The sequence below is a fragment of the Crocodylus siamensis genome, chromosome 14, assembly GCF_052110815.1.
Source record: "Crocodylus siamensis isolate JL-2025a chromosome 14, ASM5211081v1, whole genome shotgun sequence".
Taxonomy (NCBI): Eukaryota; Metazoa; Chordata; order Crocodylia; family Crocodylidae; genus Crocodylus; species Crocodylus siamensis.
The window spans coordinates 27,813,683-27,825,957 of record NC_143408.1 but is presented as its reverse complement, the minus strand read 5'-3'; the positions used below and the strand labels follow the sequence as shown (position 1 = coordinate 27,825,957).

At 47.0% G+C, this 12,275-nt stretch overlaps 1 protein-coding gene across 5 annotated transcripts in view; it reads left to right on the top strand.

Moving 5' to 3' along the window:
• Positions 1-12,275, top strand: part of SIK3 (SIK family kinase 3) — a 129,972-nt gene that overhangs the window by 77,605 nt on the left and 40,092 nt on the right. For all 5 annotated transcript variants that reach the window (XM_090026859.1, XM_090026860.1, XM_090026858.1 and 2 more), the window contains exons 2-3: positions 673-789; positions 4,917-4,980. In XM_090026859.1, coding sequence (XP_089882985.1) covers positions 673-789; positions 4,917-4,980 — 181 coding nt within the window. The remainder of the gene's footprint in view (positions 1-672; positions 790-4,916; positions 4,981-12,275) is intronic.

Below are 12,275 nucleotides of genomic sequence, written 5' to 3'. Positions count from 1 at the left end.
ATAAAACATTTTTAGGGATATTGTGATGATTCTCAAAACAAGCATAAGAAGCCAGGAAGCTTGCTGTTAACGCTCATCGTAAAAGAAGTCAAGCCTTTTCAGACATGGAGATACAAAGCTAGTGCACTTAAGCAAATTCAGCTGTGTCCTGGAGTGATGCAGTATCTTCTCTCCATCTTGGTGGGACCCCTTTTACCAGCACTAAGCTTGCATACAAGCAGCAGGATCAGTAGGTTAGGACATGGTGGCAGTGACCAGAAAGTTGTCTTGCCTTTTTGACCTACAGACAGAGCCAGTGTGAGATGGGAATCTCTGGAGGAAAAATATCCAGGAGCCCAGTATCAGTTCCTGATGTGAGCAGTCTGTACAGAGAATGGCTGCCTTTGGCTGTTAGCACCGTGCGCCTCTGGGATGGTGCTACCTTTGCTCATCAAAGCAAAATACCTCTGTGTTACGTGGTGCGTGGCCTGTACCGAAGTGGGGGAGCTCTCCTCTGTCTGCTGGACTGTTCTAAGACTGTAAGCTCATTTGGGCAGAAACCTGTGTTGTTCATGGCGCTTGCCACTGGAGCTCCTGCCTGTGCCTTGGGCTCCTGCAAGCCTGGGTAATAGGAATACTGTCCTAATCCCGAGAGCTGAATGAACAAACACCCTGTGTCTGTCTTCCTGCCAGGTTGCTATAAAGATCATTGACAAGACTCAGCTGGATGAAGAGAACCTCAAGAAGATTTTCAGAGAAGTTCAGATCATGAAGATGCTTTGCCACCCCCATATCATCCGATTGTATCAGGTAGGAGCGTTGCGTAACGGGTTTTCCCCACCGCCGCGCCACTGGCTCTCTACTACAGAGAGCACAGAGGGATCACCCTGTGCTGCTGTGCAAAGTATGGGATGTTCCCTGCTGTCAGGGAAGCTAGATGAAAAGTAAAAACGAGTAGCAAATCCACTGCTTTCTGGAGATCAGACTCCCTCAGTGGACTGACCTGTTGCTACTCTTCAGCTGTGCACCTGAACGAAGTTCAGTTTAACACAGAGAGAGCAGGTGTCTCGGCTTGCTGGGAGGAGTTGAGCACATCTTTTCCTTGTGGTCTTTATATGCCCCCCTTGTGTTCCTCCAGTGCTTGCCTGGGAGGTGATCCACAGTGGCCTTGCCACTTGCATCGCTGCAGAGTTTTGTGTCTGACCTTTGTGTCGCTTCACTGGCTTCTGTTCTGCAGACAGAAGCAACAGGAGTATGCTAGGCACGACGCACAGAGTTACTGGGTGCACGTGGGGTGGGTCACTGCTTTGGCAGGGCCATGCCTACTTGGAGGACCGGGTGGGCTGGAAGCTGGAGGCAGGCTGAGGTGGCCTTGGTCTTGGGGACTAAATGTATGTAATTTGACATGGCCTTAAAGTCCCAGGTTTGACTGAGCTGTTAGTGATGCAGTGATCAAAGGCTTCCTCCCCTACCTCCTGCCAGAATTTTGTTGGCCGAAAGGCTGGAGCACAAGATTCAGCAACTGAACTAACAAATCAAAGGATTTCTTTCTCTAACCTCCCCCTCCCCCTGGTAGAAAACTCATGGAGTAAAGCTGGAAGCAGAGGTGGGTTTTGTCCAAGCTGGGGGGCTGTGTGGCCACAGGCGCCCGACAGCTGTTCTTGAGGATTGGATCCTAGAATGGGCAAGACTCTGAGAGGGGAAATGCACCAAGGTGAACCAGGTAGGGGGCTGTCCTTCTGGACACGCACTGGAACAGGAGGTCTGCATGTTGGTAGCTTCCTGACCACAGGCTGGTGGCAGGATTTGAACAGCTGGAATATTAGATAAATTAAAAATTAGGGGTTTATTTCCCTCTGCTTATTGGCTCTGTGTATGTTTGTCAAGGGGGCAAGATGCTGTAACCCTCATTACGAGAGTGACTTCTAGAAGCAGCTGCTATCTACTTGTGGCTAGTTCTGGTTCATGGTGAACTTAGCTTCTAAAGAGCCACTGATACACAAGTCAGATCAACCTGAGAGTCTACACCACTATTTCCCAATCTTTTCCAGCCCAAGGCACACTGACATGAATACATTTTTTTTCCCCCCCCCCTCCCCCTCAGCACACCTGTTAAGGTGTTCCCCATCCCCACACCTAATGTAGCTCATTGCCATGGTAAAATCCCGAGGCACACCTGTTCACTTCTGATGGTGCACTTTTGTGCCATGGCATACTGATTGGGAAACGCTGGTCTACAGGTGGCAAGGGCTAATGAATCTGACACTTTGACTGGAGAGCCAGGCATGAAATGTCTGGGAAGCGAACAGGTGTAGTACCTTCAATATGTATGCAGAGACCTCCTTGAGAGAGCAGTTCATACTTCTCTTAAGCCAACAGCTTCTGTTCAACCAATGTTGTGCTGTATAAAGCATTAGATCGAATCCTCAATAGGCCGCATCCATGTCTCTGCTCCAGCAGGTTAGCACAGAGCCCCACTGTGTGGCATGCTCCAGCTGGCTCTGCTGAGGGGGTGCTTTTAGTGACTTTGTTCTCTGATGTCTGAGAGGGGCATGGTTATAAAACCTGTGAAACTTGAAGAGGAGAAAAATCAAAGTTCTTCTTCACTGCTTTTTTCCCTAGGGATCTGAATTCAAAAATCACATTTCTTTAGGCTTGCAACATGCAAAAAGAGAAGGTGTCTATTGGCTGAAGTAATGGATGGTACTAGGTTAGTCTGGACCAGGAAAGACCTACCCTATGTTTTTCGGCACCAGTGTGGAGTTACTGTTAAGGGATAACTGGAAACCACATCACATGAGAATGGAGTGGAGCTGGATAGTGCATCCTAAATCTAAGAGCTTGTCCCTGCAGCATCTGTTTATTAGATCTTTTAAAAAAAAGAAAAAAAAAAAGGGAAAAGAAACAGCTGCTTAACCAGCTGCCATTGTCCAGGTCATGCATTTTTTTTTTTTTTTTTTTTTTTTTTTAAGGGGAAGGGCACATGCTTCAGAGCCCAAACTCTTAATAAAACCTACCTCTTGGGGTTCTAAGTGCTCAGTTTCTCTGCTAGAAATGACGGTCCCTTTCACACCGGTTTGGACGATTTAGCTCCTGTGGGAAACGAGTGTTGGCAGAAGCAGACACCATTAAAGGTGTTTTTGTGATATATTTTTTTTAAACTCCTGCAGAAACCAAACTCACCCATGCTGTTTGCAGTGAAAATGAAATGAACTTGTGTGCACGTCTGTTTTTATCATTGATCAAGTTGTGAAAAATTAGCACAATCCAGGACTGGAAAACTTTAGACACCTGTGAGCCCCCAAGGTAACTCGTACAGCCCTCTCCTAAAAGTCCTGGCTGTCATGCCTGTAGAAAGGGCTGTCCCCTAAACTGCAGCTGTGGTATGTAAGAGCATCAGTGCCGTGCCACTGCCTGTAACTGGGCGTTGTCAGGCAACTTTCTGTTAAATGAACTTGCAAAATGCAGTTCCCATCTAATGCTGGACCTGGACTTCTCTCTACTCTCTTGAAAGCTTCAGATTTTCCAAGCACCTTGGCTTGCCCGGGAACCTTTTGTTCTAAATCACAGTGGGATTTATGCTCTGCTCAGACGGTCGCTTCTTGCCACTTAAGCGCTTGGTATGTGATGTTCCCCTATTTTGTCCCCGTATTTAGTTTCTCTTTCCTTTCTCTGTCTCCGTGCTGTGTCCTTCTTCCTACTTTCCCCAAGAGCTGTCTTGCACAGTCTCTTGAAATGTCTCTCCACAATCTCTTCTTTTCTTTTTTACCTAAATCCTCCAGCTCACCCTGAGTACTTGCACATACAGCCATGTATGTTTGCCAGCTAGCAAAGGACAGAGGCACCTGTGCTCATCTACCCCCAGACTTGTCCCTTCCCTTGTGGGAAGGAGCCAGTTGTTCTGGCTGCTCTGCGCTCAGGCCTTGTGCCATGTTTCCAGCTCTCTCAGGCAGGTGACGGTGACTGAGCCATGAGCATCAGTAGCGAAGAATAAATGGGCTTTGAAATCTTCAAAAACCGTATGACTTCAATGGTAACATCTAGTTTAAGCATGAGGTACATCGGAGTGTACCTCTAGTCTAAATGATCCAAATGAATGCATCGTTTCTGTGAGCTGAGCCCCCTCTCTGCAGTCTTGGAGTGGACTGGTATAGTGGGTTGAATATGGGCGACTGCCAATCTCCATCAGGTGGTGTGACGGCATCTCGGCTGTCATGTTGGGACCACAAAGAAAAGTGCTGTACTCTTCTCATCTAGTCCGTTGCTACCAGAGCAAATCGGTTTTGTTTTTTTTTTATTGTTCCCACAAACTGTTGGTTCAAATGGCTTTCCACAAGGAGAGGACTTGTCTAACAGTGTATCTGGCCTTTATCTGCTGGAATACCCCAGGCCTAGTCCCTTTGAAGATGGGACTTTTCCCCTTGCTCAACTATGCGGGTTTCCTAAAGCAAAGCCTTTGAACCAGCAGCTTGCATTTCTAACAGATCACAGCTCATTTAAAGGTTATTCATCAGTTCTGCAAATATTTCCTCATTTGGAAAGTGTCCCCCAGTTATTTTAGTGTTTCAGAGTGACGAACGATTAGTACTGAAGGTGAACTCTCTGGGCTGCCAAATGGAGCTGAAAACTCTCCCAGCTTCTTGGAACAAAGATTAGCAACTGGCTTTTTTGCGGGAAGTGGTGGCAGAGATAGAGAGAGGTTATATTTAGTTAAAGACTCAGCGGTGGTAAGAACCCCCCATTTCAAGCTCTTATGCTCTTTTGCCCTTCTCCTTGCATTGGTCCCAACAGCAAATACAGCACTGCAGTATTTTTAATTTGCTGAAAGCAGTTGTGTGTCAGTATTACAAGGAACAAATAAATAAGTCCAATTAGCTTAATTTCCTTTTGCACTAGGCAGTCTCCTTATCTGTCACTTTTTTTGTCCTTGTATCCAGGTTATGGAGACGGAGAGAATGATTTATCTAGTGACAGAGTACGCAAGCGGAGGGGAAATATTCGGTAAGTACATTCACTGCTGCTTTAATCAGATAATGCACGTGGAAAAATACGGTAAACTGAATCTGGGTGCTCTGCAGCTCTTGGTTCAGTTGGAGAGGCCCTTCAGCCTGGTAATTGCCACTGATGTGGGGCGGAGGGGGGAAACGTATGTATGGAGAAACTGGGATGTCCATCAGGCAATGCAGAAGCTTATTTTTCCTTCAGAGTGGGTGTAACTTGAAGGGAAAATAAGCTTCCCGATCTAAAAGGGTCTCCCCTCCATGGTTTCTGCTTGGAACCACCTGTCAAAACTCCACTTTCCTTGCCTGCTTGCTGACTTCTGGGATTAAATTTGTAGAAAAGTGATTGTCTCATTGCCTTCCAGAGTGGTGCTAAAGTTTCACCCACTGGTGACTTGTCACATGAGCTGGCTTGGCTGCCTGTGGCTAAAGTAGCATTTTGATGCTCTTGCGTTTTAGAATGATACTTCCTTATAGTTAACTGCTTTTTATGTCATCTTAATGCTTGTTAGCCATGTGCAGTGTTTAAACTGCACTTTCTGCTCACAGGGGTCTACCTGGGTTTCCCTGATCACTTTAGGTAGATTTAATTTGAAAACCCATTATACTTCAACTGTGCAGCAAATTGCTTTTTTTTTTTTTTTTTTTTTTTAACACTATGACTGAGAATACTCATGGGAGTTTGCTCACGTATACATTCACGTGCCAAGGTTAGTTTCCCCAGGTGGATCAGGATTTGGCAGGGCTTTCCCATATGGTTTAGCTAGCTCAGCTCGTGGTGGAGGGGACTCTTTCCCACTCCTTTTGCAGGACACCTTGCTACTAGAACCAGGCTGGTGTCCACCTTGCTTAAACCACGTTCTAGGTGAGACAGCTTTGATCTTGGGATGCACTGAAACTTTGCAGGCCTGCCACCTAAGCCCCAAAATATTTTGGTCAATCATCTCTTGTTTGTCACTGTATTATGTTCTCCTTGATGGTGACATGCATGTTGCTGTGAAAATAAGAAAGTATTCTGACTGCCAGTGGAGAGGGAGGTATGAATGAAGGAGAAGATCCTTAATGATGCTGAAATAGTCCTCGTTCACAGCAGAGTCAAGGTGGAAAAGTTGGTTGGAAGAGATCTTATTGGTGAGTGCAGTGCAAAAACTGCTCCTGGAAGCTGAGGCTGGATGAATGCCAGGTGCTTTTTTTTCCCAGTCTTTGATTGTTCCTTTTATCTGGACTTGCAAAAATACTTAATGAGGATCGAACACGTAAACAAGGAGCAACTTGAATAGTTGAAGCGATAACAGGAGGAGAACTGTTGCTGTGTGCGTGTCAAGGAGGCGATTTCAGGTGCCATGGCTCAGAACCCAGGGTATTGAGAGGCGTGTCTAACCAGCATGCTGATGACCTCTGTTCTGAAGCAGCACGGCCGTCTGTCCTCGTTGGAGCTGGAGGTTTTTGTGCTGATCTCTCTCTGACTCCTAGGGTCGCAGATCTGGGCTCTGAGGAAGAGCGCTAGTGTATTCCAAGCGATGGCTGCTGCTTGAGCAGCTCTGGAATGGGAGTGCAGGTGTTTTGGTTACCAGCTGTGAACAAAGTACCGACTTCTGTGCTTTTTATCCTGGGTTATCAAAGGCTTGCAAACATCAGTGAATGTATCCTTGCAGGAAGCCTGTGATGTGGGGAAATCCTAGCTGCGGTGTACAGGCTGGGCAGCTGAGGCAGAGCGAGTTGGGCTTGGGATGACTGGTTGATATAGTTCTCTGGTCACGTCGGGATCTCCTGTTCCGACCTTCGGACCGTAGTACTACCACTCTAGGTGCATCACCTGAGGCCTCACCTGTACGTGGCTGGCAGCCAAAAGGGCCTCTTGAACCATAAGTCTAGCATAACGTTCTTTCGGAGTCTTTGTAATTAATTACTACTGAATGAAAAAGTAGATGCGTTGCTTCCCTGTTTATACTCTGCTGTTCCTTTTGATTCCTGTTTCTCTAGAGAAGGTGCAGTTTTAGGAGGACGTCAGCTGTTGCCAATGCTCAACAGGTGCAGATTGTCCAAGGAAAATTTAGCTTTGCCCAGCCGAGCCTTCTGCTGTCTCGGGCATTACTTGGGGAGTGCTGGAGGCCCTGTAATTCTGATAGCTTATGAAGCTGAGTTTGCTTGGTGTAGCAAGTGATAATGACAGTGCTACAGCAGCAAAAGCATTCAAGCTTCACTGCCAGCACAGTGGGAGACTTAGCTTTTCTCTGGGTCCCTCTGGAAGGGGTGATATATCTATTTTTTTCCTCTCCTATTGAATTTGGCAGAGACAATCTAACTATACTTTGCAACCAGAATGATGTACATTTAGTATGCAAACTTGGAATGAATTCCTTGGGTTGCAAAAATAGCCATGTATATGAATTGACATGAAATTCTAAATGCTTTCCAAAATATTTAATGTTGTAGTAAATTCAGCCCATTGGAAGTGCTAACTTGCTACACTGCCCGGTACTGTATCCCCACTCGTAGCTGTAAGCAGCGGAGTCCGAACATAACCAGTTATGCAGAAGGGCAGTAGTTTCTTACAATAGAGAGGTAGCAAATGCTGCCCCTCTCGTGTTCTGGTGTTCTTAGACTTGACCCGGGGTCTGGTAACCCCTGACTGGACATCTGAATGCAGCCAGAGTCCCAGCAGTTTTGATCAGGAGCTTTCCCAAGTATCCAGAGCCCGTGATCTAACAGAAGAAACAGTTCATCGAAAGAATCGGAAGCCGGAAGAATGCTTCCTTGCAGTCGGTGACGTTGCTGACGCCAAAAAGCATCTCATGCCCTTGTTTTGCCAGGGGGGTCTGACTGCTCCGGCAGGCTTGAAGTCCATTCATGCTCTCTGAGTTCAGTGGCTGGGAATCCACAAGTCTAAAACGGCTCACTCTGAAGGCCAAATTTTCTTAACGTCTTGTGTCCATTCAAGTACCCATCCCTTTTGTGGATTACTTGTTTTCTGACATGGCTAAATTTACTGTGAGCATCTTCAAAGTTGCCTTTCCTCTTGCAGCAGGTGCAGGTATAACTCCCAGCCGGTGGCTTACAGTGCCACTACTGTAAAAAGAGCATGGAGCGTTTTGGAGGAGGGGAGAAGTTTCACTGATTCGGTGCTTAAAATGACTTTTAATTTCTGTTGGTAACGCAGCCAAGGTTTGTGGGGAAGCAGGCTTCGAATCGGCTGCTGCGGCTGCCGTCCTGACGTGATCTCAGGAGCCGAGTTTCTCTTCGCGCAGCCATGCAAGCGGAATGTTTCCGTGTATGCAACATGGCAAACATCTGAGCGGTTTGTGGGATGCATTTGGTGGAGCAGTCTCATCAAGCATCGCATTAGTTATCTGCTGCTTGAGCACCAGGCTGCTCTCCTGCATATTTAATACCGGTCATCTGAATCACCGCCTTGCCTTTAGTGCCCTTGTGTGGGCAATGTGCCCAGGGAAGCCGGGTTTCAAAGTGAAGCCTTGTCACTGAATGAGAAAAGAGGAGATAAAGGGCAGCCATGATATTCTGTTTACAGGACATTAGAAGAAAGAGAAATCTTGCTCTGCGTAAGGACTGTTTCTGCTGTACAATTCCTGCGATACTGTATTGCCTCTCCTCATATTGCAGGTTTTTCCATGCCTCGAGTGACTGTAAGCGATTCTGAACTCTTTTTAAATAGACTTGCAGAAGCTGGAAAAAAAAGTGTACTTTACAATGGTAAATGTTTCACAGAGCAAGCGTAGGATGCAGTTCTTCCAGTCGACGGTTGCTGTAAACGGGTATGGCTTCAAGGGCATTGGGTAAACATTGAAAAACGTAAAAATTAGTAACTTTGCTTCCTTGCCCCTTGTTAGCTCTTGTGAGCGGTGATCTTGATGAGACCAGCACAAGCTGCAGTCTCCATTTACTCGCCCGTTCCTCCTACCATTTGTCCTGTCTTCTTAATCATAAGTTTTGTGGGGTTGGGAACTTGCATCTGTGCAGCGCCTTGCACAGCGCAGCAGGCCGCAAAGGAAAAGTTCAGTGAAGAGGCCTTTCCTAGTGCTGTTTAAAATGTCAGGTTTCACATGGAGCCTTCGGTTCTCTGCCGATTTAACTTGAGCCTCATCCTCTCCGTGTGAGGGCTGGGTGTTACTTTACAGAGGGTGAAGTGACTTTCCTGTGCCATGCAGTGGGAGTCCATCCTGGGGCCAGGAGCAGCACCTGCTTTCAGGGGTACCGGTCATGTGCTTTATCCATCAGGCCAAACCTCCTGGGTCTGCTCCTGCTTTTCCACCTCAGGAACAGCAGGATCAGGCTCTCGAGATGCTGTCAGGAGGACTCTGAAGTGGGATTGCATATGCCTTGCTGCCTAGGAACAATCCGTGCGACTTTGCTTGTTCCTTCTGTGCTCTTCAGAAGGTGGCACCGAATGTCTGCGATTCCTCGGGCTTTGGCACGAAGGTGACCGGGCCTCCAGTTCAGCACTCGGGGCCTTTGCACAAGGGTTGGGTTTTTTTGCAAGCTAAGAGGGCAGTGGTTAACTTCCAGATACAGTTGCCCTTCCTGGTATGTGAAGTATTCTTTAGCTTCATTGTTTTTTTATCCGGCCTCTAGAGTTTGTACTGAAATGTCAGCATTTCTGCAAACGCTGTGCCTACGTGCAAAGCTCGGGGATGGGCCTCGGCTCTGGATATCTCCCGTAGATGTGAAATTTCACTTCTAAGCTTCGAGGAATGCTTGCAGCTTGAGCGGAGCGTGCTGGAACGGGGGAGGCAGCGCTCTGTGGGTGGTGGAGACCTGGGGCAAGCTGCATTTGAGAATCAAGCTCGGAAGTGTGTGTTTAACTGCCCTGTGCGTTTGCAGTGGCCTGTTGGGCATACTGCAAGGAGCTGAGAAGTGGTACTTGAAGGCAGAAGTAGAACCAGAGAGTTTTGGGAGGAGATGGGGTTGGGAAGGGAAGAATTACCCCATACGCAAACTCCAGATGTCCCTTAATTAAAAACTGAAGTCCTACATGCCAAGTTGTGTGATCCTGCAGTCCCTAAGGGAAGCGACCTAGGGGAACTTGGTAAGACTGAGCACGTGGAAAAACAAATTCTTTAGAGCCTGGCAGAACACGTGAAATCGGATCGATTGAGGGTCAGAAATGATTCTTGCTTTACAGCTTGTGAAGTCTGGGTTTAAAAATGATCCAAATGCAGTGTTTTCGTTTCCTTTCCTTTCCTCCTGCCCTTTTAATTTGTGCTTGGACCTGGGAAGAACCAAAGTGTCTTTGTGGGAGCCTTGTTAGAAACGTTCCTTCTGCAATGGCAGGTTGGGTTTCGGGCTTTTGGGGGGACAGGAGGGAAGCGTGAGATTTACCTTTTTTTTTTTTTTTTTTTTTTTGAACCGTAATGTGCGTTCTCCGTGCTGGTATCGGAATATTGAGTTTTGCTTCATCGAGTGTGTTTTTATTACCTCTGCAAACACAACCGCCAGACCTGCAAAGTTTGGAGCATGCAAGTGACTTGATTAGCCTGAGGCCTGCCTGGATCCAGGACCTCTTCATCAGCGGCAACGTTTCTAACATGGTGCCCACAAAGACACTTTTTTTGGTTCTTCCCAAAGGAGCTTACACCCAGGAGTGGTGCCTTGTGATACCTGGTGAGACTGCTCCTGACGGCAGGTACTGCTCTTGCTAGCAAATGCTTGAAGGGTCGCATTTAAATAGATGCTTTCCCCACATGCAATCCTGTACAGACTTGCTTGCTAAATAAATCAAAGCTGTCAAGGTTTGGGGGAAGATCATCCTTCTGATCAAACCCCAGAGAATGACTTGCTGTTCTTCAGAAGCAAGCAGAACTGTTTTGATGAATTTTGTTAATTAGCACCTACTGCAAAACAATGGTTTGTCAGGTATTCTAATTAATGGGTGGCTTGGCAGAATAACCACCTGATGGGGAAACCTTCACGACCTGGTTATTTTTATTCTCTTCAAGAAGGGAAGTCTTTCACGCTCTCTAATGAATGCACTTTATGAAGCAAAGTACATTGAACCACCTGGGCTTTGGGTTCTGGATATCTGGACGTCACATCGGTGGTCTCTTGACCACAGTGGGAGGCTGCAACCTTTCTTCTGCCGTCCCCGTTCTGAAAGCATTATTGCAATGTGTTGCTGGCTTCTGTCTGTTCTGAAAGAAGCCATGGTCCTTGCCTCTGTCTCCCATCAAGACCTGCCCTGCCTCGATGTGAGAGATGGCTTCTGTATCTTTCTGAACTGCCTCCTGAGGATGTCTAAGGGTTAAGCTTAATGTGCTGTACAAAGTATATAGAAAGATGGAAATTTCTCTTGGGTTTTGCCTGCTGGTGCATCTGTTCATCTTCTCCGTGACTTGATTTTAGCTCCAGCGTGGCACAAAGTGCAGTGTAATTAACCTGGAGGATGTGAAAGATAATGGACATGTACTTAACCTTCTTCCTTCAAATTGCTTTCAGCCAAGAAAATTGACTCAAAACTGAAGTTGAACTCGTACATTAACTCCTGAGCAGCCTCTGAACTGACGGCAGCAGAAAGTAGTCTATTCTCAGCAGACGGCATGTATTGTGTGCCTGTGTGCGGACACATGTTCATTTGCAGTGCTGTGAATTGCCTATTGTTGTAGTGCTATGAAAATAAATAGAAATAAAGCAGTGTAGAGTTAGGAGAACCTAGTGTCGGTTGCTTTGTTCTGCGTTCGCTGTCTTGCACGAGTGTAAAAGCAGACCGGTGTCTGAAACACGTGACTTAGCTGCGCTATTGGGCCCTTAGAGGGAAGGGGCCTGAATAGCACTAACGGTGTAGGGCTCGGTATGGGGTTGCTCTTTCCGTTGGTTATGTAAACTTGGCGAGTCTTCTGGTTATTTCCACGTATGGGATATTTGGATAGTGCAGGCGCTCCAGGGTGCCTTAAGTCAGTGTTTGTCAGGCTTTCTCATAGCGTGGGTCCCATCTTCGTAGTCTTGTGGCAACTCTTCCCAGCCCTCTTGGCAGCCATGCAACTTCTCTGGCACCCCGGGCAGGCGCTTACAGAGCGGCGAACACGTAGGAAGGCATTGGCTTGTTAATCATTTGACTGGTGGCTCTAGCTTCCCCTCCTTCTCCTTAGTGTACGTAGAAGAGTGTGTAGCACTGCAGCAGCTGACGGAAACAAGGAGCTGGAGCTAGCATGGTATAACCTGCCAGCCAGTGGCGTGTGAATCCCAGCTGATCCACAGATTGACAACTGCTCCACAATCAAAGAATAAGGGCAAGCTTTGAACACTCCTCAGCATGGAGCAGAGCCCCCTTCATTACCAAACGAA